Raw genomic sequence first — 26959 nt, 5'->3', positions numbered from 1 at the left:
TTGATGACTGCGAAGCCCTTAAAGGCTTAAAGTTGTTCCAGCATGACATTCTAACAAACGAAGTTTGCCTGATCATGCCTAACTTGTTATTACTATCACTGAAGCTGTTGATTTATATCTCACAAGTTTACTGTACTTGTGTACCAGTGTATTTAAAAGCAAAAAACACACTGTAAGTCATTGATCTCTGAAGAACAAACGTACTCCTATAATGCAGAACATTTTTTTTTTAAGTGCTTAAGAATTGTTTGCCTGAAATTGCCCCCTGAGGAATTAATAACGTCTTCTGAATTAAAGCTACTGTCAGGAATTAATTAATTTTGGCGGTTCCTGAATGACTTCATCTGACATTGTGCAGAATCTGATCACGTAGCACCGATCACAAGCATGAAGAATAAGTATATAGAAATAGCCAATCTTCTCTCTGATGGTGTTGTTTGCTTTAGTAGGTCAGATAGAGCCAACAGCATTAAACTGAGACTGTTTCATACCCAGTTTAAAGTTCCTTGCTGAATCTATTAACTCTTTCCTACCACCTTCAGAGGATGACTTTACCCTCTTACCTTGTCTCCCAGGTAAGTCTTTGGTGCGTGCCAGTGAAGGTCCTGGTAGACATCGGGCACATCGCTGAGGTCGGCCTCAACAAGGTCCTGACCAGGATACACCACGGCCGGTACTTCCTGTCTGTCTGCTCCAAGCAACACCCAGCCCTCCATGTTCATCACCTACAGGACAGGGGGAAATGGTAAAAGATAAAACAGCACTGAATAAAGAAGAGAAGGAAGGTTACACCCTCACCAGTTAGAATTTGAAATCAAGCCTTTCTCTGTTGGCTGAAGACTTCACAGATTTGGATTTTAAGACTGTGGAGATTGTGGTAAAAGTTAAATGAAGAAACACGAATACCTCGATGCGTCTCTTGTCAGAGCTGCGACAGCGGTCGGTGGCTCCGAAGCAGAAGCAGCTGGTGCAGCCCTTAGGGTTGGTTGGGTCCAAGTGGAACGTACCAACTCTGCACTGATCGCATCGGGAACCCTGGACGTTTTCCTACAGGTGGAAGACGCACAAGCAGGTCAGAACACACTGTTGAGTGCAGGAGGACGCGTGTGTGTGTGTGTGTGTGTGTGTGTGTGTGTATGTGTTAGCGTTGCCTACCTTGCACAGACACTGTCCTGTGAAGGAGTCACACACTTCCTCTTCAGTTCCTGCCTCGTTGCAGTCACATAGCCTGCAGTTGGGGTAACCATAAAAACCGGGGGCGCAGCGGTCACACTTACGACCAACGACGTTGTCCTTACATCTGGAAAAAATAACATGCAATTGTTCTAATTAATGTTTGAGAATCAATAGGTGTAGGTTTATTGATGAAATGTAAATCTCTATTTCTCCGTCTCAAACTTTAACCTTAATGTGCAGAAATGCATTTCAATCTTGCAAGAAATGAAAGGTTTATTGCTCCCCATTATTCATCACGAATAACTGATAATACATAGACATTTTGACTTGTTAAGATAGACTGACAGCCGACTGCAGAGTACATACAACTGTGTGTGTGTGTGTGTGTGTGTGTGTGTGTGTTTGAGTCAATACCAGGTGCCAAGATCTTAATTGATGAGAGCCTTTAGGCAGAGAAATACTTTCACCTTTACATCCTTGTCTTGTCCGGACAAAGCCGACACAGTCTTGTGTGTGTGTGTGTGTGTGTGTGTGTGGGGGGAATGATAGTGATTTAAGATATCTTTAATTCTTCAATGCTTACAGCAAGGCCACAGATCAGCAACAGCAAACAAAGACACAGAATGAGGGGTACATGTACAATTTCAGCTGCAGTGCTCACAATGAGTGAGAACAGCAACCTCTGGAGCAAATTCACAAAAGAATTGCGCAGCTTTTGCAGTCACTAAACCTGCAATACGACACAAATAAATTGTGTAATTCTTAAAGCAACCCTCCAAGAGTAAAATGCACCACTATCCGCACGGCCAAGCAAACAGTGTCTCAGTGCTCCTGTGCTATCTGCACATATTGAAATTAGGCATTTTGCACAAAATCAGTCCCTTTCTATGCAAATGAGCCTCATTGTGAAATGCAATTCACAAAGATTAGTGCTAATAACTACACACAATTACAGAGAAATTATTAACGTCCTTAGAGAAATGGTGGTAACTGAAGCAAATACGGTTTCCAACGTTTCAAGTTCTGAATATTACTTGGAATTTCAGTGTTCAGAGTGTGCCAGTTTTTAATATTCAGAAGGTTCCAGGATATGTTTTTCCAGTTTTGCATTGGAGGCAAAGACAAATAAAAGCCCAGTGAGCTGTGTGTTCGTCCAATCAGGTGTATGAAGAGTTCATGTTGAGTGAAGAAGAGAACTGTTACAATTACAAACTATTGATCCTAGTCAGAACCACGAAAGACAGTGTTGTGTGATGAACGTGAGCTGCCTTTGCAAATACTGTTGTAGTTGTTGGCCCACCATAATGTTATAAAGATTGGAGGAGGAATAACAGAGGCAGGCAGACAGATAAGGACGAGGACAGACAGCTGCTGTGTTGTTGGCAGTCCTCAGAGAGCTACGTTTTAAAAGCTGCAGCTTCCACAGACAAGAGACAGTCTTGAACAGACAAGAGTTGGCAAGTACAGCTGGCCAAAAAAACAGCAATCAACCCACTGAGAGAGTCAGAGCCAAGCTCCTGTCAGGAGACAAAACAGGCGAGAAATAACTGCCTTTTTAGGTATTTCCAAACGGAGGCATGACATTTGAAAGTTAAACTTGCTGAACCTCCAAATGTATCACACAACACAGTGGTGGCAGTGTGGAGAGCAGATGATGATCCATGGCTTCTGAAGAAATTAAAACTTAAGAGGAAATGAGAAGAAACTGAATTTATTGTTTTTATTGTTTGTTGTTTATCTTCATTTTTAGAGAGGGAAAGTTGGTCTGCCTCTGATTACGGCCCCAGAGCCAGAAACGACAAGCACATCAATCATCATTTCCTCCGTCTCGTCTTGTCGTACCTGCACTGTCCGCTGAAGGTGTCGCAGTTCACATCGGGGGAGACGATGCCCGGCCGAGAGCAGTTGCAGACCTCACACCCAACCAGTGGGTGGCAGCCAAACGTCTGGGGCTCACACTGGGTGCACTCTGGGAGCACAGTCCTCGGAGGGCAGATACAGTCGCCGGTCACCGGTTCACATAACCTCGTACCACAGTTACAAGCTGGAGGGAAGAAGAGAGGGGATACAGTTAGTCACAGGGAAGAATAAATCCATCGAAAGAAAAATACCGTTGCTTGCTTAAACATTTCAGAGACAGACAGGAGGGTGGGAAACCATTACAACACATTACAGATGTCTGTGAACAATTTTCTTTATTATCGTTTTGAAAAGTTATAAATTTCTTTGCAACAGTGCCAGTTGGTATTGCTAAATTTATTTTGTTTTAATCAGGATTTGTAATAAATTTCTGTCTGAATATCTCATTACAGAAGTCCAACAACAGAGAGTACAAAAGTAAAAAAAGAAAGCATTTGGGTGAGGTGTGACATCGTCTGGCAGTCATATTGGAAATCCACATTCATGCAGTTGATACAATGACACTTTATGATTTGGACACTGTAGAAGCGGCCTTGGTAGACTAATGTTTACTATCCGTTTTGTTAAACCTTGTGTTGAATAATTTAAACATAATTTATAATCAGTGTGACTACAGCTAATTATTTGACAGTCAGGCAGTCAATCAGAAACTCACGTCTGCAGTTGGGGAATCCCCAGAAGCCCGTGGCGCACATGGAGCAGTCCCGGCCGATCACGTTGGGCCGACAGCGGCACTGGCCGCCGAACTGCTCGCAGGTGTCGCTCTCGGCTCCGACCTCGTGGCAGGCGCAGGGCATCGCCCCGTTGTTGAAGAAGGCCGACAGAGACACCGCCGAGCCGAGGCAGAACTGAGAGGAAGGGCTGGAGGGAGGAAGAGAGTCATTCACATACTGTAGAAACACGCTGATGTGGAAGATTTTCACTTTCACATCTTTGACAATAAGTAAATGAAAACAGTACCGTTGAATGATCACAATAAGGACTCATTTAAAATATCTCTAGCGCTTATTTAGCTAAACAAGTAGTGTGAATTCACTGGCAAAGGAAAACATGACTACTGTGCTTAAGAAAAATGTAAAATAAAAAAAACATTCATCATTGTTCAGCTCTTCTGCAAACTGCTTGGATACTGACTTGATGTAAAAGCTGTTTTGTCCACAGTTGCTGATGAAGTCGTATGATTTATCCAGAGGCTCCTCATTCAGGTAGCTGGAGCTGTAGCTCCTCTCAGGCACGACCAACACATAATCCTGTAATGACACCGCACATGGAGGGGCAAGGTATAGAGAGGAAGAGGGTTTGGAGGAAAGACAGTTGAAGGGTATAACCCATATATAATCAAATAAGATGTAAATAGAAGAGGTGATCTCATAGAATTCAATATTAGAACAACCAAACTGAATTCAAAACAGATAAAAGTGCAAAATACATGGAAGTGCATATCAAATTAATACAATTATGACACTAAAACCAGCACAATTTAAATACGTAATGACAAGTAAGTTCAAATAAAATACCATAAAATAGTAGGATATGGGAAGTGATGAGAAAATGGAAGAAAAAAAAACATGTCGGCCATCTTGTAAAATTGAATTTTAAGGAGGCACTTAAAAGCTGCAGATCTCACACTGTTCCAAAGCTGACGGGCCGAAACAGAAACCGTAACAGACATGTTGAGAGGAAATTGGAATGCTCACAATCTTGTATTATGCACCTTTGATTAATGGCTTTAAATACTATTAGTATGTAAAGATGTGGCGCTTTTTTGTGGAATAATGAGAAGATTGTAAACTGTTACAGTTTTTGTTTAAGAAACTACACCAACAACAGTAAAACCTAAAGATATTTGTGGGACAAGTGTTCGACACAAAAGAGAAAAAAAAGAAAAGAGTTCAATATCAGGAAAACAAAAGGAGAGAAATAAAAGCGGGGCAGTAGCACTAACCAGCCACAGCGTCTTGCCAGCAGGTATCTGCACAGTGAGGAAGACCTCGTGGTCGGTCACATCCAGAATGATCTGATTCTCAGAAACCAGGACGTTACGGCAGCCGTAAGCGTGGGGGCAGAAGGAGGCGTTGGCGTGGCCTGAAGAAAACACATGAAAACTGTCGATCTATTTTATTTTGTACAGTTTGTACAGCTGTCAGTACTGTACGTGCTCTTACCTTGCCAGATTCGTCCACCATTAATGTACACCTGCACAGGGTAGTTGGGGTGGAGAGGCTGGTGATAGTGGAGAATGAAGACGTAACGTCCCAGGGCATGGACACGGGTGGAGTACACTGCTGCATTCTGGGTAAGGGGATGACAGAGAAAGAGATGGAAAACAGACAGACTTTTAGATTTTTACCTCGAACTTCCCTCTTTTCAATGACTCATCTCACTCAGGCACTCCAACAGGATATTTCTTGAGGTCTGAATCACAGTTGATAAACTTACTGTACTGCCTTTTTATCACCGAACTGTTTTGGTTATGTGTCATCCCTTTAAATTAAATCTGCTCCTCATTCCTGTAACTGAAGCTCAGCAGGGACTTATTCCTCTTGTGGTGTCAGGTAAAAACACCTCAGGATATGCTTGAATTTGAGTATCATTCCAGACTGTAGTTGTCCACAGTCATGAGGACCACAAGCATCTGTTTCATTATACCCATAAACCTTTGCATGTTGGGGTCATTTCCTACTGTTGGTTTGAATTTCATCTGCTCTCCTAATCAAAGGCATGATAGTAATTTTAGAAGAGGACAGAGAGTTTTACTAAGAGGTTTCTTAGTCCAGCTGGTCCAGGTGATCCCAATTTAAAAAATGTAATATACTCTAGTATATAATATGCTATACTGGATGGTTTCATCAATAAGAAAGTATCATAATCTACTCTTTTCCTGTAATAGTCTCATCTATATAGAAACTCGTGACTTATTAAAAATGGAAAGAACATTTCTGTTTGTAGAAACTTAAAGAAATAATAATAGTTACATAAATTATATCAAAATAACAACTTTCCAAAGACTCTATGAACCAAACAAAGGCAGTAAAATCTCTGTATCTCAAGCAAACAGCTCCAAACATGACTACTGTGAACATGATCCCTACAAAACACTGAAATTAAAAAAAGTCTAACATCTACAATAAATGCATCAGCGTCCATACCTGCAGTGAATCCAGCCTCATGTGGTCACCATTATCTGCAGCGTGGGGAGGTCTGTCTCCTCCCGTCCAGGCCGGCTCATCTCTCTGTTGGAAGGGCAGAGGAGGAGCTGCTGCAGGGGAGGCCAGGATGGGCTCCTGCATGGAGGAGCTCTGGCCCTCCTTCAGGACCAGCGAGTCTGACGGGGTCTGGAAGCGTGAGGGGACGCAGGAGGAACTACAGAAACAGAGGGAAACAGTAGGAGTTGTTCAGTATGTGCATATTTATAAAGGAGTTACGGTACAGTTATTATATGTTACTTTACCTGTCAGGTGAGAACTGTCCGTGAGTGCTGATGCAGTGGACTTTAGGTGTGACATACTCCATGGTAAACTGGTCTTTAGGCACCAGGTACACTTTGTGCTGAAGACAGTGAAGAAACACACAGGTTGTTAATGGAAATAAGATGGTCAATCAAGAGAAAATGAATCAATGTTTGATAAAGTAATTTATCAAAAATATACTCATTATTTTGAATATGCAAAACATGCAATTTTTTGGAGATTATTAATATTTTGTACATTTTATCAGAGACATTGTTAGGTGATTAATCACTCCAATTAACCATTTGATTTATTGATATAAAAAATAAACATGTATTATGTGTTATTGAATGACTTGTGACAAATACATTTGTTGTTTAAAAATCTATTCAGAATCTACATTTTTTTGTGTCACAAGTATTTTATCATGGTTTGACATTGAGACATTGACAATGTTGAAAAACTTGGAAAATAAAAGTAGAGAGAACAACTCATTTACAAAAATAAATATCTTTTGGTAATTTCCTTTGTCCTCTACGGAAGCCCTGAGGGCCAGAAAGATAAACAAATCTGATGAAAAAAAGGTTTTGTCAGGATCATTTTTCCAATAATAGGACCAAAAGCATTTGATTTACATAACTTGCTTACACACATTATATGTACCTTGTGTTTAGAGCGCATGGAGAAATTAAACATGAATGCTTTTAGCTTTTAGTCCATACATGGTGTTGTGGTACTCTTCAGCCTCTTGTGGTCCAACTGAGTATTACAGCAACAAACGCTGCCAAAACCTTTTCAACCAGTTTTCACAGAAAAAAAATAAAAATAATCTAAGAAAGCATAAACACCAGTTCAAGAAAAACTATTTAAATCAGACTCCGTAATTGTTAGAATATAAATAAAACCAACATTTCTATGTTTGATTCAAATTATAAACATAGGCTCACTTTCCAAACATTAGTATCTTGCAAATCTCTTTTAAATGCGCTAAACCCTGTAAGGACAGAGAAACCTTCCATGTTTAAAACATATCTCCAGTATGCTCATCTCATGACCGCTGATCTCCGGCTCTATCATGTGACGTGGGTGTTGCTCTCACCAGGAAGAAGCTGGCACGGTCGGAGATGAGCTGGATCTCGGCATCAGAGGGGAGAGAAAAGACGGCCGCTCTGTTTTGTCCATCGATGGCCACGACTCGACACAGGAAGCTACTCAAACACACGCACACAAACACACACAGAGTGATTAAGAGCTGTTGACAGACTGCATAAAGAACAGACGGTAACAGTAAACTGTGAACCAGCTGGGTCCACACATTATGGTAAAAACACACAAACTTTTCACTGCAGCCAGAATAAATAGGCTGCGTTCCTGCCATGTGGTCTGCACAGGGTACTCAGCCATGTTAAGTAAGATTACAAACCTTAGGGAGCAAACATGCTCAGTTCAAATGGAACTGTGAAATGTGTAGGGAAGAACTGAACAACGGATCTTCACAAGCAAGATTACCCATCAGTCATTGCACCGTGCTGGAGCGTTAGCACAGGACTATGCTAACCAACTATTAAATCAGGGAGGGAGGAGACCACCAAATATATTTATTTTAATTATAAATATATTTGATTTCATTAGTGTTAAATTTCATCAGCAGCTGCAACAGGTATTGGAGGGGTTTATGTAACCAACATTCCCTGAACAGGGAGTAGGGAGTAGTGTTTATGTTCACTGTGGAGTGGAAAGTAGTTCTAATTACACACTGCAGCACCTTAACAGAACCGATGTCGCCATGTCTGTCAAGCTTGTACGACAGTAACTAAGGGGGGCGGGACTTAGGAAGGGCCTCTGATTATTATCTGTAAATCATACAAAACCTGCAGGTCCACCTTCATTCTGGTCAGAGGTGTGGAAATAAGTGTTTTCTCCACAGAGCAGGCATCAATTCACTCATTAATCTTTAAAAATAGGATGTTAAATATGACTACAGATTGACATCTTTTAGTTCCCTCCTCTCCAGATTTCTGCACTTCTTCAAGAAACCTGGAAATCATCAAAGATCGGTGTAATCTTAGGAAAAAAAGTTAAAAGCACTGAATCGGAGGAAAGATCTTCTTTGTACCTGTATTTGCAGTGCTGCAGGGTTAAGCGGTGCTCGTGTGTTCGTGCTCCCGGCATGTTTACAGCGACAGACAGAGTTTGTGGCAGTTCTTCCTCACTGGAATATTCCACGACCAGAACGTAATCGCCTGGAGACGGCAGACGCCCTCGCAGCTGGACGCTGATCTGAAGCGTAAATTCGATTTTTATTTAAAATCAACCAGTTATTAAAGCTCTGTCTGGCCTCTGAGTCTTTGTGTTTCTATAAACCAACACGCATACTGCACAAACACTTTCCCCTCTCTTACATCGTAGCCACTGCAGACGGCCATGTCAGGGTGGCGTGGGGTGACCTTCTCAGTTGGGCAGGGGCGCGGCAGGTGGTTGTCGTTGCGACAGCTGGCATCGTTGCCGGAGATTGAGGGGAAGGAGTCCAGAGACAGATATCTGTACTGCAGACAGCTACATGGATAAAGAGACGTAACAGACAGTGACTTAAAATATGATTGTTTCAGTTTGTTTATTGAGTCTTCACGAGGACAGAAAGATTTAATGTCCTCACAAGAATAGCATGGTAAGATTGTTAGGGTGAGAATATTTTAAGTCCATCTTTCTTTCCAATTGATCAGAATTTTAATTGGATTTTGAACAACAACTTGACCCATACTTATGCTTAGGCTGACTACAAGATTGGAATTAGTTTTTGGGTTTAGGATTAGTTCAACATTGTGGGAAATATACTCATTTGTTGTTTACTGAGAATTGTAATGCCCACTCTAATGTCTGTCTGGTAAATATGAAGATATAGCCATCAGCTTGTTAGCTTAGCTTCACATAAAGGGTGGAAACGGGGGGAAACAGTTAGCCTGGCTTTGTTAGAGGTAACAATAGCCACACAACCAGCACCTCTAAAGCTCACTAACACATTATATTGTTTTTGCTTAATCTGTACAAGTGTAAAAACTATTTTCTAACAGGGGTTATGCGCTGGACTATGTCTTGGAATTCAGGAAGTCACTGTGCTCGGCTAAGAAATAGTCTCACACATAACTCCCCATGAAACCACAACTTGTTTTTACACTCCCACAGAGCCAGGCTAGCTGTTTTGGTCAGCTATCATTTAGCTATATTTAGTAAAAAATGAATGCGCATATTTACTTCTGGCTGGCTTCTGGCACAGAGCTGTAGGAGCAGGGCTCAGTAACTTTGATCTGCAGGATGGGAGCTTCATAGTAGGCACTGGGGAGAAGGACCAGGTAATCCTGAAGGCGAAACAGAGCATGAATACAGTGTTACTTTGTGAACAATGAATACAATCACTTTGTCAACTTGTGTTGACATTTGATGGAGATTTGGTAGATTAAATATGAGTATTCTGGTCATTATCTCGACAAAGCATGACAATGCATTTCTCTCTCGGGTTTCTGTGCTCACGGTGGCTTCGCATCACCAGTTAAAGGTTTAAGTGTTTGTAGACATGTTTAAAAAAAGATGAGTAGTGTGTGTGTGTGTGTGTGTGTGTGTGTCTCACCAGCAGGATTCCCTCAGCCTCTATAACAACAGTCCAGGTTCCTGGGTTCAGGACAAACGGTTCAACAAAGGTGTTCTGGGGAACATTGACAAAAGTCGGCTCCACACTGGGAGCAAAGACAATCTGTTTGGACTGCTCTGAACCTGGAAAGCACACACACCAGAAATGTATGGAGTTAGATATTACAACTAAAATGCAATCAAAAGAGAGAGTGGATACTGTACATGTATTTAAGGGAAAGACTTGTGAAAATTGGACAATATGACATAAATTAACGACAATAAAACCATGTTTTACAAACATTACCATACATTTAAATGTAAAAATGTAAAATGTAAATACAAAAATGCAATTGTATTGAAACCAGGAGACACAAACTATGAATTGTGTTTGATTAATACAACAAGACGCTCACACATACATCTCATCTACTGCTGTTTTTCACAGCCAAAAACACTCACACTGGTACTCTCTTGTGATTGGTGTACACCTACCTCTGCGGTTGACCTGATAGGCTGTTATTTTACCGTTGGACGTAGCGCCCACAGAGTTTACATATCTCAGGATGAAGCGAGTCAGATAGACGTCTGCTTCGCTCACATAAACCTGAAGCTTCACTGCAGTCTACAGGGACGGGTTTGCAAAGGGAGGAAGTGGGAGAAGAGGAAGTGTGGAGGGTAGAAGATACGAATACTTAAGTCATAAATCCCTGAACTCTGCACTGATCTGTGGCCCTGAAGGTGAGAAAAGATGGGGGAGAGGCCGCCACCAACAGCAGCTCAACATCACCAACCAAAACACACATCCCTCTATCGTCTGGCAGATAGATAGCTGACGGGGGAAGCAAGAAAGTCAGAGTACAGAAAGGAGGAGACGGCAGATTAAGCTGGAATTAATGTTCCAATCAAAAGATAGAAATGTCTGTTTTTCAGTTTGGAAGTCCAAGTCAGAAAAACCTCTGGACTATTTTTTTTTGCCTAATGTAAAATGTTCTGTGTGCAAAGGCTACTGCTGTATCAAAAATATTTAGCCGAAAGTGCTGGCTGCTAACTATAACATGCGTGGAACAAACTGTTCTATTGAAGTTTCAAATTAGTATGTTTAACATTTTCCATATGATGTTGATTCCCAGTTAGAATTCTGACTTGGAATCTAAATAGAAGACATATCTTTGGAACACAGCTGAAATCCAGAGCAAAGAATGGAAATTAATAGCTAATGGGTGTGGATGTGCAGCTTTCAAACGAGCAATTACTGCACTGCCTCTGGAGTGAGGGATGGAGGAGATGAGAGAAGACAGAAGAAGTAGATAGGAAGCATTCTCTGTCTTTTTTTTCTCACTCACAGTTACCACAATAGTAGTTCCAGCCGTCGTCTATGACCGACACCCGGCCCCGAACATCCAAACCCCTCCTGTTGGCGTAACGTAGCACCACGTGGAAGAGGTCTGGAGAGCTGACCGACACCGACACCAACACTTTGGACTGCCGAACGACCAGTGAGCAAGGCAGCAGGCAGAGGGAGAACAGTGGGGGGAGACGATGAAGAGAAGGAAGGGAAACATAGGAGGGAAGAGGATGAGGGTAAGACAGCAAGTGAAGAAGGAGAAAGCGAGGGAAAGAAAAGGAGAAGGTGGGAAGTAGCAAAAGAAGGGTGGATAAAGGAAGCAGGAGTGGTGAAGCAAAAGGAAAGACAAGGGGGAAAGAGGAGGAGACAAAGGAGTACAGAGAGAAGAGGAAGGGGATGAATTGGAGTGAAGCACAGGAAGGAATGAATGAAAGAGGAGAGGGAAGTGGAGGTATGTAGTATTAAAGAGGAAAAAGATGGATAGAGAAGTGTGATGAGAAGAGAAGAGTAAAGGGGAATGAGAACAAATACATGAAACAGGGAGGGATGAATAAAGGAAACACCAACAGAATAAGAGAAACCAAGCCAAAAGCAAGACTTTAATATCATCCCTGTCACCACCAAAAGCAAACACTTTAATCACCCAAAACAACATTGAATATTTCTCTCTGGACTTCCACTTCTCAGCACAAACATCCAAAGAAGCTCAGAAGTAGTTAGCCTCTAAAAATATCTTTCCAGATGATTTACTTTCACTATTATTCAAAAACTTGCAAAATTAATAAAAAAAGATTAACCTTTCAGATCCATATTGAGACAAGGAACATATGTCAACTACTTCATCAACAGAGGCATAAGAAAAAGTTTGAATTACATTTAATGTTAAACTCCCAAGTGCGTTGGAGTAGTAAGTGCTGAGAGGTAATTCTACCACTGAGAAATATCGCTTTAAATGTCCATATCACTTTCAGCCATGGAGCTAGCTTTCTGGTTCATGCAGGAGGAGCATAAATGACGGGCCACAGTCACAGTCACATATGTAATGCATAATAACGATCACATCATTTGTAAGAAAAGCACGTAGAAATATACATTTTATATATTTACTGTAGTATTGGATAACAAATCAGTGAGATGACATGAAATACAATGATCTGGAGTATTGAATATCTCAAGAATCCAGCAAGTTAAGGATTGTCGTGTTTTCGTTTGAGCTCTTCATATCTACACAGAGTGTGTCCTCTTCAGTATGAAACATCTTTATCTTTAATCCACTAATGCAACATGTTGTAATGCCCAACCAAATCCTTACTGTATGGTAAAGGCCGATGGTAAAAGTCAAATGTAATGTTCCTACCTGGACGGGGGACATCTGAGCATAACCCCTCCAGCTGAAGTCCGGGAACTCCAGAGGGTTGTAGCCAAATCGCACCGGTCGGCCATCGAGCATGGTTCCCTCCTCAATCTCAAACTTCAGGTGATGGAGGTCTGGGAAGTAATGATCTGGACGAGGTCTGCAGACACAGTAAGGTGCATTTAGAGGGTAAAAGAGCTAGTGTAGAAACAAGCATTGGATGAACATGGATGAACATTTTTATAAAGTTCGGTCTCCAGACGGTTTTCTCATTTCTCTTTTTTTTCCATCATTTCTTCATTTATGTGGTGATATTGGTCTCTTATGACCCACATTTTTCATCAAATAAAGTTGGCAATATGAGGCAAGATATTTCCTGTTCAGAAGCAAGCAACTGCAGCTAATTTCTTGCACTTTCTAATGTAATTTGATGTCTTTAAATTCTTGTTTTATTGTGTTTCATTGTAATTACTTACTGCATCATTAACAACCCATTACCAGAGATGGAAGGGTGATAAATTAACAGCTCCCTTTCTGCATGTTTATTGTCTGGTCAACCCAAACATATAAGAACTGAAGAATATCTTTTTTTTTTGTGATTGGGCAATTGGAACTACAGGAAATGTAGTCTTCATTTTACGATTCACTACCAATGCATTTGGCCTGAAAACACAAAGGCCACTAATCATCCTGATCCTGAGTCTGAGTCTCATTGTTAACTGCAAATAAACAAAATATCATAACAATTAAATCAATTCAAATAAATTGATGTTTACAAGTACATCAAATACTATTTGAAATCCCTCTCAGGTCTGTTGTTTAACTCACAGATCACACTTTGGCCCTTCCACATTGGGCCTGCAGCGACAACGGCCGTTCCTCTCTCCACAAGACTGACCCGATGAACCTCCAATGTCACACTGGCAACCTAAATACACAACACACAAAAGTAAATACAAGATGGCCGCACCACAGCACTCAAAGCTTTTGTCTGAAGGGGAAAACAACATTTAAAAAGTGTTATTTAACACAGCGGATGAGCACTCACCCTGGCAGCCAAAGTAGTTGTGCTCCTGCAGGTTGTAGTAGCCATCTTTACAGGTGGAGCAGGTTCCACTGCAAGCATTGGGCTTACAGTGACACTGACCAGTTTCCTGTCAGAAACAAGAAGTAGATTATTGCTGTTAGAATGACAACAGGTAGCATGGATATTGATCTTACAGGGCTTTCATTCAGTAAAAGGGTAGTATCGATCGTTCTGTTGTATGTTTAACCCTCATGCATCACTAGCAACATCTTTTCGGATTCCTACTTTTTTATTTTCCAACCATTTTGGCTGTCACTGCATATGGCATATATTTAGTTAAGGACAATAGAGGAACTTTTTTAAAGGGATACACAAGGTAGTAAAGGACAACAATGGAGACAAATTTATCAACATGAAAACACCAATATTGAATACAAACATGTGTAACATGCCGATGTTCTTGGCTTGTTTTTCACTTAAAGAAAAATGATAACCAATAATAACCAATTTTTAAGTGCTTCAAGTGCAAATATTCATGTGCTAAATGCATCATCTCTACAGGAGGAGAGTACAGTATAAATATCTAAATATAGGCCAAAGAACTGCAGTTAAATGTGCTCACCTGTGCGCACTCTGCAACCCCACTGATGGTACCTGCAATGTTGCACTCACAGTCTGCAGGAGAAAGAAGACGCTCAGACTTCAGTTCATTTATGAGCTCCATTTACTGCATTCAAATGAGTTAAACATATGTGAGATGTGTGTATTTGTAGTATCTCTTACTGGTGCATCCATCAGGAGTGTCAGGGGAAAGGTTCCAGTACAGAGCTTTACATTTGTCACAAGCCGGGCCCTCCACATGACGATGGCACTCACATTGGCCCTGAGAGGGTTATTGACAGGAAAATTAACTAATATGAGGCCATTTCTGCCAGTAAAAGGAAATAATAAGATCAAATCTTAAGCGTGTGATGATAAAAGAGATCGTGTACGTAATAATGACAAACTGTCTCAAAATAATGAGTTAGATAACAAATCCTTATTTTTAGATACTAAGTCATTAATTTGAGATGTTAAGTCATTCATTCAAGAAATGTTCTCATTATAATGGTCAAGGGGGTCCCCTAGGCCGGGTACCCCTGGTAAATTGAAATGGGCTTCCATAATTAGCTCAGCTCTTTCAGTTGGAACTATTTTGTGTCACAGTTAATCTTAAAAATAATTTGCTAAAAAAAATCATCAACATGAACAATAAACAAATAAAACCTTGAAAACTCACCACTGGTGGCTGCACCACATACTGAACAGAGCCGGCAGGGTGGCAGGTACCAGCTAGAAATGACAAAGAAAAAAAATATTGATACAACTGGTTGAGTATCAAAATGCAGTTATTAGAAGTATACAGCAAGAGTCAAGTCATAATATCAGATACATGCTAGTTGGTGGTAGCCGTCTTTATTCATCAATACTATACAGTTCCTGTTAACTGCTTCCTTTTCCTCTGCATATAAGTGACAACATGAATTAGCATAAAGACACCAGTTTGTTCAGTCAGGTAACAACACTTTGTACTGCTTGAAATATCTTTAATAGCATGCACAAGGAGGCAGTTGGTGTGTACAAGATTTAACACAAGACTGAAGCTCAGTGAAAAGAGGAAGTTAACATTTCAGAGCCTGACACTGAGAAAACACCACCCTGCCATAGTGAGTTAGAGAAGGCTAGATAGCCTATATTCCCTTGGTCAAATGCTCAATGTCCAAGTGAAGTCATGAGTCCGTGCTGAAGTCCAAGCCGAGTTGAAAGTCTTTGTGGAGTCTAGAGTCATCAAATTTGTGACTTGTGTCTGACTCAAGTTCATGTGACTCAACCTCTGGTCAATGGTGTCACTGTAAAGCTAAAGCTAGCAGTGGAGGTAACCACTTGAGATAATGTGTGAACACCCACAAGTCAGAATGAACAGGAGGTTTTCCTCATTCTGACTTTGCTCGTGCTTCCAACACAGCAGTTCTGCCCTCTAAAAATGCTTGTGATCTTACTCATGTTCTCTCTAACATAAGTGTGTGTGTGTGTGTGTGTGTGTGTGTGTGTGTGTGTGTGTGTGTGTGTGTGTGTGTGTGTGTGTGTGTGTGTGTGTGTGTGTGTGTGTGATTAGCTGTAGGTCACATTAACTGCAGCTGTCACACCTCACCTCCATTATGTTAGGCAGTCAAGATCATTTTCCCTGTGTTTAACCTGCGTGTGTGTGTGTATTGTTTTCACCTCGGCAGTTGGGGAATCCGTAGGCGCCGTGTGCACAGCTGTCACACCTCAGCTCCACCACGTTGGGCAGACACACACACTGTCCCGTCACCTGATCACAGCTGGTGTAGCGGGAGCCCTCTGCAGAACACTGGCAGGCTGGAACAAACACATGATCAACTCCAGTTATTCATCAGTCTCATCAATTGATTGGTATTTATGTATTTAGCCAGTAAGCATCATGTACTACCAGCCTCAAAAGAAGTCAAGTGAGATTTCCAAACGACACAAATTGTATTACCTTGTTCACCTAACAGAAACCAGTCAGGAGTTTAAGGCGTCAATATAAAGTTCAATGACTTACGTGTGCAGCTTGGGTACGCATAGTAACCAGGAGCGCACTGATCACATGACGCTCCGCTGTAATTGGGCTGGCAGTGGCAGTGACCTGACGCAGTGCAGCTGGAGTCCAATGAGGTGCGAGGATCACAGGTGCACACTGAGAAAACAAGAGGTTAGACATAATAAACAGGAAGGCAATCCAGGCACGACAAAATAAAAGACAAACGAGGAGGTTAATATTAAAAAGCCTTTATCATTGTTGTCATTAAAAGAGCCAACATGTTTGATCACTGTAGGTCATCAAGGCGTTTAATAAAACAAACAACACGGGTGTGGCCACACCTACATAGTGGTATCAATATAGGCATCAATAATGACAGGTAGAACAAACTGTAAATAATTAAAACACTAAATACCATGATATGAGATAGCACAGATACAAAAAGTAGTTTGTGTACATCATAAATGTAACATAGGTACCAATAGTTTTTTTTACATAGGCTGAAAGAAAAACTGAGAACATGGTACAAAGAAAAGAAAAAATATTAGTCTACACTCAGTATATCCTTATTGAGAGCTGGATACATAAGTCTGAGCATAACTGAGAGTAACTGAATGTGCTAGGGAAATATTATGTTTCTCTTTAGTTTAATTTAAATTGTTCTGCCAAGTTTAGGCTTTGAATAAAATAATGGAATTGTCTACACTTGTTGTTTCTTTTCATACCCAGTCCAGGGATTCAAACTAGCAACTCGGTCCCATATTTCAGAGTAGTATCCTTTCCTTATAACTGTATTATTACTTTTTGTTGATTTGTCCATTTAAACTTAACTTAATTTCACAAGGCAATACAACACTTCATAAGAAGGTGTGTTAAGTTAAGTGTTTCCACGTGAGTCCATATGTGTTCAGTCCAGCAGGATATCATATTCTCTCTTTTCATTACAGTACACAGCAGTAACAGGTGCATTTAATCACTTTCTTTTCAAATGTCTGTGTCTGTGTGTGTGTGTGTGTGTGTGTGTGTGTGTGTGCGCGCGCGTGTACCTTGACAGTTGGGGTAGGAGTGGAATCCAGATCTGCACTGTTCACATCGAAGACCGTGAAACTCTGGTTTACACAGACACCGACCAGACGCATCGCAACCTTCAGGCAGGGAGCCGACTGTACTACAGCCACACACTGGAGAGAGAGAGACGGGGAGAGTCTTTGTGATTTTGATGGAGCCAGGATTTAGTTGTACACTGAACACCGTTGGACTTTAAAGGCACAATGAGAAGGATTTTCCTAGTGATTCACACAAAATAATACCTCTCAATCATCACCTATCACCCACTAGGAGAGTGTGGTGGTGTCTGTTAGGGTGTTGCTGTGTTGGGGGCGTTTTCTAGGCGTCAACCTCATAGCAACCAGGTGCCAGTGCAAAAATAAACACACAAATATAGCGAGGAGAAATGCCTAGCAAACAAAGCCCCTCTACTAATTACCATTGTTTTTTTTGGCTGGTGAATGAAGCAAATCTGGCAGCCAGCTGCATATTTTACCAGCATTTTGCTGATGGCTGCTGCTAATTTCCAACCCTGCAAAGCTCTTTCAAAAGGAGAGTGAATCTGGTGTTGGCTTTCGGAAAGAGGGGTCAACTTTGTGTTTACAAACTGTAACCAACAAATCCTACTCATTGTGCCTTTCAAAAATAAAAGACAGTAATTGTGTACATTGTCGTAGCCACAGATGACTCACATTGGCAGAGCGGGTAGTTGAAGTAGCCCGGTGCACACTGGTCGCACTGGTAGCCTTGGAAACCACTCCGGCACACACTGTGACCGGTCACTAAGTCACATGACCCGTCCAGACAGCCGGGACCTGAACACTGACAGGCTGCACACACACACACACACACACACACACACACACACACACACACACACACACACACACACACACACACACACACAAACAAACAAACAAACACAGTTAGATAAATTAAACAGCAGCAACACAAACTGATAAATAACATGATTTTTTTTATTCTATTTGGAGATGAATGTGTGTGTGTGTGTTTTATCATCTTAACTGACTGAAGGAAAGCTCTAAAACTATTTACTGTGATTAACACAGCTTGGACGCAAGCTGTTTATTCAGGAGTGTGTGTGTGTGTGTGTGTGTGTGTGTGTGTGTGTGGCTACGCCTGGGTGGTAAACTAACAGAATAAATAAACAAGCCTATAAATAAAGCTTTCGGAATTCCTACCTCTGTGTATTTGTATCTTTGTCTGTATGTGCCTGTGAGCAGAACAAATGGGACCCAACCCATTAAACTCAACTGTCAAAGTTTTGCATTAAAAAGACAAGTGTAACCACGGCCTAGGATATTTTGGAGTGTTTTTATAGACCAAAGGATTCATTTATTAATGAAAAAAATATTGGGCAGACAAATCTGTAATACAAATAGATAGTGGCAGCCTTAATATATTTGTCTATCCATGTAAGCATCTCTCACCCTGACAGTTGAGTCCGTGGAAACCTGGAGCACAGGTGTCGCAGTGGTCACCAGTGAAACCTGGTTTACAGACGCAGGTCCGGGTTCGGGGATCCGGCCTGCAGGAGTTATCCACAGTACCGGCTGCACTGCACTCACAGTCTGCAGAGAGAGGACATGAACATGTGTTTTGGCAATAATTATTTAACTTTTGATAGGGAGAACAGGTGATTTAAAAAAAAACAAAAAAAACAATGTGAAAGAGATTTAGTCAAAGTTATCTATATGTTGAGAATGCATCCCTGTTCAGCTTCCCAAGTTATGTTCATCACAAGCAAAACTCCCAAACACAAACAGGCTGATATGAGCAGAGCCACAGCAGGTGGTACACTAACATGTATCTATGAGGTTGGACTGAACAGTGTTTTGGTTTTTCCAGCTTATCACATTCCACTGACATTCCATTCACGCCACACTGATTTTCCCAAAACTCCCCCAAACATCTGACTTTCACCAAAATCAACAGCTGAACAGATGAAGTAGAACATGGTAAACACAGAAACAGTATGAGAGTATGAAGATCAGTCATTAGTGTGTGAATTTATTGTTAACTTATATTATTAGCTGACCTTCTTTGCACATTGCTCTCTGTACTGAAACCATTCCTTCTGTTATATTTACTGATAACAATTGTTCTTAAATACTTTGTAATGGTTTAGATAAGAGAGCCAAAAGCTTTATACTCAAAAAGGACCGAGAAGCAACAACAGGACAACACACAAACATACTGTATGTCAAATAAAAAAAGATTAAGGACACAAAAGCAAAAAATAAAAAGTCTTACTGATGATCTCTCCTGCAGGTTTAGCCTCGCCGTTGTTGTTGTTGGATGGATAGATGGGGATGGCTGATGGACACAGAGAGAAAGAGAGAGAGAGAGAGATTAGATATGGTGGATATATGGATGTGTTGTCCAGTCCCTTTGAATAATCAAATCCCAAAGCTCAGACAGTTTTCATGAGCTGTTTTTGTCTGGGACTCACGGTAACAGTCTGGGAAGTTAATGAAACCGCTGGCACAGGAGTCACAGTTCTCTCCGGTGTAGTTTGGTTTGCAGAAGCAGCGACCGGTCAGATCCTCACAGGTGCCATCTGTAAACTCTGACTGACAGTCACAGCCTGCAGAGACGAAGAGGGAGGTAGAGGAAGAAGGAGGAAGAGGAGGGGGATAAGTACAGGTGCAAAAAGATGGCAATAAGACAAATATGATAAAATGATGGATATATCATGTTTGCATTTCAATGTTTTATGTCCATTTGATCATGACAGACAGATGCCACTCACGTGAGCAGGCCACTGGGGAGTCGATGGCGTGGTCAGGTGACCTGTAGTAGGTGGGGATGCAGCGCTCACAGTTGGCTCCAGTGGTGTGATGCTGAAAAGGACGAGTTTCCGTTAGAATTGATTGTAATCAGTCAGTTATTGAGTTACTGTAATCAGTAACTCAATAATGCAAACAATTATTTTGAGTGTTCATCATATAAACAATGTTTATACATTGTAACCAATGTTTGTACTGTATATTAAGTACATATTCAATTATTTCTTGACTTTGCATTATCAAAACGGCACATTCGGGCCATTGTAGGTACAAAAACAAAAAAAGGAAAATTACAGCGCTGTGGGAGAGGAGTAATATTCCACGAAAACACTCAGAGTTTAAATTCATACAATTACGAGAAAAAAAACGTAAGATTAAAGTGGTGAATTTACGAGAAACAACTCACAAATTAACGAGAACAAAACTTCAGAATAGGCCTGATTCACTCAAATGTCTCTTCAAAATCCAGATTCTTATTATACTACGGTGGTTATGGTCTAAAATCAAAAGTGTTTGCAAAGTATAAATTCATTAGGTCTTCATTAGGTATTAGGCATAATACACGGCAAGTTGCAGCGTGTGAAGTGTGAGCGATGTGATTCCTTGATTAACAGAAAAACCAAAAACCTCAACACTGTTCGTTTTTTTCTCAGAAATGTAGGACTTTCTACTCTCAGAGTTCTTTCTATGACTATCACCCATGTAATTATTAGTTATTTTTTACCTACAGGCAATATAACAGGATTAAAAAATAAACAAAAAATAATTAAATTAATCTAATTTTACCAAACTTTAAAGATACCACAGGTGGAACAGAGAAGACGTCAATAACAGCCACTTATAGAATAGTAGAGGAGCGTTACCTGACAGTTGAGGCAGACTCCTCCTCCTCTGTTGTGTCCGTGGATGTCGATGCTGCCTCTCTTCTGATCAACCTCAGGGTCGTAGTAACAGTCAAACGAGTGACGGTGACAGTTACACGCTGAAACACAAAACATATCACACATTAAATACAGTTGGAAAGTAAAACGACAGTGAAATAGCGGTAATGTTTTTACCTGCAGACAAACAAATAAACTAATAATACAAATACAAAATGAAACAAACAAAGTTATTTCATGTAAAAGTTGGAAGTCACAGCTGAGCATTTTTTACATGTTGTATTTAGTTTTTATTAAACTAAAAAATAATCTATTTACAACTTTTACATATATTATTTGCAAACCCTATGTTGATTTTTTACCATGTTTTCATGAAGAATGGAGTGATTTAAAGATATTAAATGATTAACTCTAGCTATGATATAATTATTAGACAAAACATGGGAATTATAGTCAATTCTACACAATTAACTTTGAGCTCATAGTTCTTCAAACAAGCAGGTAAATCAATATAAAACAACAGATGCTCACAAACACACAGGAAGCATTTGGAAACAACACTAAGTGTTCATCACCTGGAGAGTAAAAACGGCTGCAAAGCCAGAGACATGAAGCAGGATAAAAGAAAATCGAGAGGACGAGAGATAACAGGAGAGGGAAAGAGAGCAAGCAGTTAGTTAACACATAGTTACTAATAAGTACAGTAGTAGATATCTGTTTAATATATGGACGGAAAACCCTGGTATCATTTCTCAGCTCTTCAGAAGATCAAGTCAATGATTCATCACTTTCTCAGTGAGAAGTTGATCTGAAACAACCTCAGACATTAGTCTCAGGCTGCTCTGTGAAGTCACTTCAAGTGTAGTTGTTGAAACCGGTTTCCTCTGGCAGGTGTTCATTGAGCTGGATGGTAGATTATTACACACTCTGCTGAGGATCATATTCAGCTTGTGTCCAAACAAATCATAAAAGGAGAGAAATGAGAGACGCTGTGTAATTAACGCCACACAAGCCTAATTATTTCCTGACATTTGATGAAAGTCAGTTTTCAGGTTCTTTGTAGTTTGAAGTAGAAATAAGAAGGTTGGGGATATTTTATGAATCATAAAAGAGTTATTTCATGTCAGATTACAGCCAGCGATCAAAGACCGGTGCAATCTCTTTTAGGGAGTCAAGAAAATACAACATTACCCAAAGTTGAAATGGTTGATTTTAACATCCTGTTTGTTGAAATAGGTTTGCATTTTAACATCTCCATACCTGCAGGTATGTGTATTACTACATGTTCATGAAGGAACTCTAGACATGAAAGCCTCCACTGAGGAAACTCTCCATGGGAATTTGAAAACAATCCTCCTCTAAACCTGTGCATCCTCTTCATGGTGGTGGAGGGCTGAACACAGGGCTAAGACACAGGCCAACATCTTATTTTGATATCAAATATTGGAATTATAATTATTTTGAGATTAATGTAATTGTTGTGCTTTGCATCAGCATCTGGTTTGTTTCTGGTTCGACAAATCTATTTGACTTCAGTCTTCATTTTACAGCCTCCATGTATTGTCCATGTAAGAAGACTACATACATTCTTTACCTTAATCTAAGATAAAGAAAGAGAATCGCATGCTTAAGGCACACACGCATGAAATCCTGACCAACGTTTGCTCTTCATACAGAGCCAGTGAAACCCTGATAGAGAGTGTTTTGTTCTTATCTGACCCCCAGCGCCTGAGAGGTGCCGGCTAAATAAACCAGCGTTCCTTATCCTCCAGCTCTGATAGTGGTGAGTGTTTTTCTCAGACCTGAGGCACATTTGACTTTTTTTTCCCTTCTTGAAACAAACCAAAAAAAAAAAAAAAAAATCTAAAAAGACTATTCAGTACAGTGAGTCAGTCAATTGACTCACTGTACGGAAACTAGCAGACCAGAATAACTCAGCTCATGAACAGAGACAAAGTGCTACACTCTGCTCTCAGCCAGATTATGTATTCTAGCAGAAACAGATACTTTCATCCCTCTTTTAAAAATACTGAAACATGATACACAGGTTTTCTGTAATGTTATTATATTCATGCAGCCAAAATACAATTTACACATCACAAGAATTCATGCAGCTTTGTTTTCCTCGCGCTTGTTGAAAAAAGAGATTTGTATTATATCTTTATTATCTGATATACATACTTCTAGCTGCCGTATGAACATAATCTGATCCGCTATAGTCTCACTCTATCGGCAGTATATGCCTGTATCTCCCTCTCTCTGTAGTTTCATATCATGTTGCCCTTTGGTGACCCTTTTGCCATTGTGATACTCTTGTTCTTCCTGTTAAATATAACTGCAGCCTTGATAACAGACGGCTCTCACATGTAAATATAACCATAGCTTTGATAAATCAAGACTGCAGCAGGACGCAGTCACAGAAGCAGTTACGGCACGATTGAAGCTTTTAGAGGATAGTCTTCCTGAAATGCTTCAATCAACAATGTTCAGGACTTAAAATGAGTTAAAATATACTGAGCTTGTGAGCCTACAAGCAGGGAGAGTGTTATTTCCACATCTGGAATTACGTTTTTTTTTTGTTTTTTTTAAATCAAACTTTTTCCAACTTACATCTTTCCTAGGAGAATTCAGTAAAGTTTAATCTTGCGGACCGAAAAAACATGTTTTATTTGTGATGTCATTGAGAATCACATTACCCACAATCCTAACGTGTAACAGCAACGTCTTCGATTGATGGACCTCGCTGTTACAATGGAAATGTTTATTACCGCATCGGTTACGGGCTCGTACGTGCTGCTTCATGGTCTGCTCCTGGCTTTCAAACTCGACCAGCGTGGTGGCTCATTTTGGAAACTTTATCTTATATTACAAAAATAGCTCACCAAAATGTGATCCTGAAATTATTTGAGAACTTGTGAAAAATAAGCAGTGCAGCTGCTGAATCTGTGTATATTTTTGATCGCCAACGGTTAGTTTAAAAGTTATTTGTGAGGTTCCAGAGGCGGCAAGTCACCATTCTCTATGGTTTATGGGATAAGTAGTTCCTTCACTCTTAAGATAATCATGTACACAGTCCCATTTTTTGCTCAGAATCAAAGGTTTTATGGTCATGATTCATCTCGTAGATGGTTGGCTTTTAAATTAACAAATTCAGGTCCGAACCGGGGCCGTTCAAAAAGTGGGTGGTCACTGTTGAGCTCTCTTAGCATGAATAAATGCTTCCAATTGTTGTCATTTAACATAATAACCATGTTCACCATCTTAAATGCAAATGCTGCTTTTATATATTGGTACTGTGAGAACTTTTCACCCCACCATCAATGATGATTATATCCACAGGCATCTCTAAATGTAAATGGATCTCCCAGCACACATATGGCAGGAAATAAGTATTCAAAATATGTTGATTATATTCATGTTCATATTCAACCAGAAGTCCTGAAGGAATTTTCTAGAGACACAGTTCAGATGTGTGAAAATGATCAAGAAAGTTAACAGCAGCATTGCAGAACATGCGTCTGTTTAGCTTCATTAAATTAAGGCCAACTCGTTCTGTTGAAACAACACATGAAAGAAAACACATTCCACTGCAGGGATCACTGGTTGAACTGTGTGTGTGTGTGTGTGTGTGTGTGTGTGTGTGTGTGTGTGCGTGCGTGAGTGAGAGAGAGAGACCAAGCATGCGTCCTTCCACAGATGCTTGAGTAAGTGTGTGTGTGCATCAGTGAACACAGTACCAGGACTCCTACTCACGTTCACACTCATTGGCATTGTAGGTCGTGGCTGGTTTCCACGGTAACTGGTTGTATCCTGGGCAACACTGGTCACAAGACAGGCCACAGGTGTTGTGCTGACAGTCACACAGTAACCTGTAAACAACAACAACAACAACAGTACGAGTAAAGAAAAGAACAGATTTAGTTTAAAATTACTCACTCACTGCATTCTCTCTCTCACACACACACACACACACACACACACACACACACACACACACACACACACACCTTGTACCAATCTCAGCTCACTGTGCTTTGGGTAAAACATAATTTGAACTTTTCTCAAAAGTTCACATTCCTCTACCTCTAACCCCGCTACTGTCACTTCAAAGAAAGAGAGAGCGAAAGAGTGTGACAGAGAGTAAATAGAAAAGAGAAAAGTGGAAATAGACCCCCCCAACAATGAAAGGGTTAATCTTCCTCCTTCATTGACCAGTGGCTGACTGCTTCACCCCAGCATTTAATCGGATTAGTCTGTAAACCTGCGGCCTGCTGAGTGTGGCCAAAACACAGCAGGGAGGGAGGAAAAACCCTCTTCACTCCATTCTCTCATCTCTCTCAGTACTCTTACCCCAAGGAGAGACAAACACAGAGGCCTGGAGTCACAGGAGGAAGGAAATAAATCCAAGAAAATCCCCAACAATTACAAATGTTTGATTTAAATCCTAAAACAACTATTTACTTAAACAAATAACTAAATATGGAACTCATTTGCCAGAATAAACCATTGGCATTGTACGTTCCTGCAAACTGCCGATACGTTGAATCTCGACATGTCTGAACCAAAAATACGTTCCATATCAACATTCCTACCTACGTGTACATCAACATTATTGTGTTTTAACTGCAAGTGGTGCTTCTGCCGTTTTGCAACTGCATTCTCAAGTACGTTTAGGTTTAGTTACTTTTGGTTTTTACACGGAAAACTCTCCGGGGTGAAAAAACAAACTGAATCTGGGAGAAAAAAATGCAATGTTGTTTAGTTGTATGGGAACGTAATTTTTAGGAGACCAGGATGAAATACGATCCAACCTGTAGTCAAGATAAAGCATATATATTTAAAAATATATTCAAAGTTAAGATTAACGGAAATAGAAATGAGGTACGAAACAGATTGTTTGAGACTCTTGGATTTATATAATATACAAACATTAATTTTGTTTCTTTCTTTCATTTTGACTGTATACATCTTAAGGGAACTGTATAAAATAATGAATGTAAAGAGGGTGGGAATAATAAGCTCAGGCTTTCGGCCTACACTTTTTTGTCAACATAAACTTGCTTTGATTTGTAGTCATCTTGCATCTCTTTGTAGTTATTTAGTGTCTCTTTGTGATTAGTTTATGTCTCTGCGATAATTTTGTCTCTCATTTTGGTTTTCTAATTCTAAAAAGATAAACCACACATATACAAAGACAAGCAGCATTTTGTCTACAGTCACAAGTTTAAGTAGTTTTTTTTTTTAAATGATTGATGATATCACCAATCACTATTTTAATCAGTATATTAATTATTGAGTGGTAGAAAAAATCTTATAATAAAATGAGTTTCCATTTGAAAGTTATTTTTAGTGTTTAAAATGCCTCTTTGGAGGGCTGCTCTGCTCTGGGAGGTTGTGTTATTGCACTCTGGTCCGTGCTGATAACGTGTCTGTGTATTGTGTTTCAACAGGCTCATTGTGTTTCCAGCTTTCACCTTAACTATACGATCCATTCAGTCTCTCTCTCGCTCACACAATTTAATTCACACGCTCACTCATGCGTCCCTCATCTCTCTGGCTCTCCATCCTTCTTTCCTTTGCTCCCTGTTGATTCGCTCTGTTTAAGCATTTTAGGAAATGACTTTCAATGGACGGTTTCCATCGAAATTCACTACTTCCTGGTTTTGATCGTCAGCTGCGGACCAGCAGCTTCCTGACCGAAGCAAAGTGACTGAAGCAGACTTTGGTCATTACTCAAAG

The 26959-nt window shown here is 40.3% G+C and overlaps 1 protein-coding gene across 1 annotated transcript in view; it reads right to left on the bottom strand.

Moving 5' to 3' along the window:
• lama5 (laminin, alpha 5) overlaps positions 1-26959 on the bottom strand; it is a 96285-nt gene that overhangs the window by 23405 nt on the left and 45921 nt on the right. The window contains exons 7-38 of the mRNA XM_068733675.1: positions 24974-25089; positions 21203-21321; positions 20303-20393; positions 20003-20137; positions 19804-19866; positions 18981-19121; positions 18222-18359; positions 17529-17663; positions 16504-16638; positions 16161-16298; positions 15178-15230; positions 14682-14781; positions 14521-14573; positions 13920-14025; positions 13700-13799; positions 12875-13031; positions 11516-11654; positions 10171-10313; positions 9798-9901; positions 8948-9101; positions 8662-8825; positions 7645-7753; positions 6548-6645; positions 6246-6459; positions 5262-5388; positions 5042-5181; positions 4231-4346; positions 3752-3957; positions 3019-3220; positions 1156-1300; positions 907-1047; positions 564-725 (exon numbers count right to left, since the gene is read on the bottom strand). Coding sequence (XP_068589776.1) covers positions 564-725; positions 907-1047; positions 1156-1300; positions 3019-3220; positions 3752-3957; positions 4231-4346; positions 5042-5181; positions 5262-5388; positions 6246-6459; positions 6548-6645; positions 7645-7753; positions 8662-8825; positions 8948-9101; positions 9798-9901; positions 10171-10313; positions 11516-11654; positions 12875-13031; positions 13700-13799; positions 13920-14025; positions 14521-14573; positions 14682-14781; positions 15178-15230; positions 16161-16298; positions 16504-16638; positions 17529-17663; positions 18222-18359; positions 18981-19121; positions 19804-19866; positions 20003-20137; positions 20303-20393; positions 21203-21321; positions 24974-25089 — 4144 coding nt within the window. The remainder of the gene's footprint in view (positions 1-563; positions 726-906; positions 1048-1155; positions 1301-3018; positions 3221-3751; positions 3958-4230; positions 4347-5041; positions 5182-5261; positions 5389-6245; positions 6460-6547; positions 6646-7644; positions 7754-8661; positions 8826-8947; positions 9102-9797; positions 9902-10170; positions 10314-11515; positions 11655-12874; positions 13032-13699; positions 13800-13919; positions 14026-14520; positions 14574-14681; positions 14782-15177; positions 15231-16160; positions 16299-16503; positions 16639-17528; positions 17664-18221; positions 18360-18980; positions 19122-19803; positions 19867-20002; positions 20138-20302; positions 20394-21202; positions 21322-24973; positions 25090-26959) is intronic.

Source organism: Cebidichthys violaceus, unplaced genomic scaffold (genome assembly GCF_023349555.1).
Source record: "Cebidichthys violaceus isolate CVI_PGR_0920_01 unplaced genomic scaffold, fCebVio1.0.p SCAF_6, whole genome shotgun sequence".
Lineage (NCBI taxonomy): Eukaryota > Metazoa > Chordata > Actinopteri > Perciformes > Stichaeidae > Cebidichthys > Cebidichthys violaceus.
Note: the sequence above shows the minus strand (reverse complement) of the source record. Positions and strands in the feature narration are given on the sequence as shown.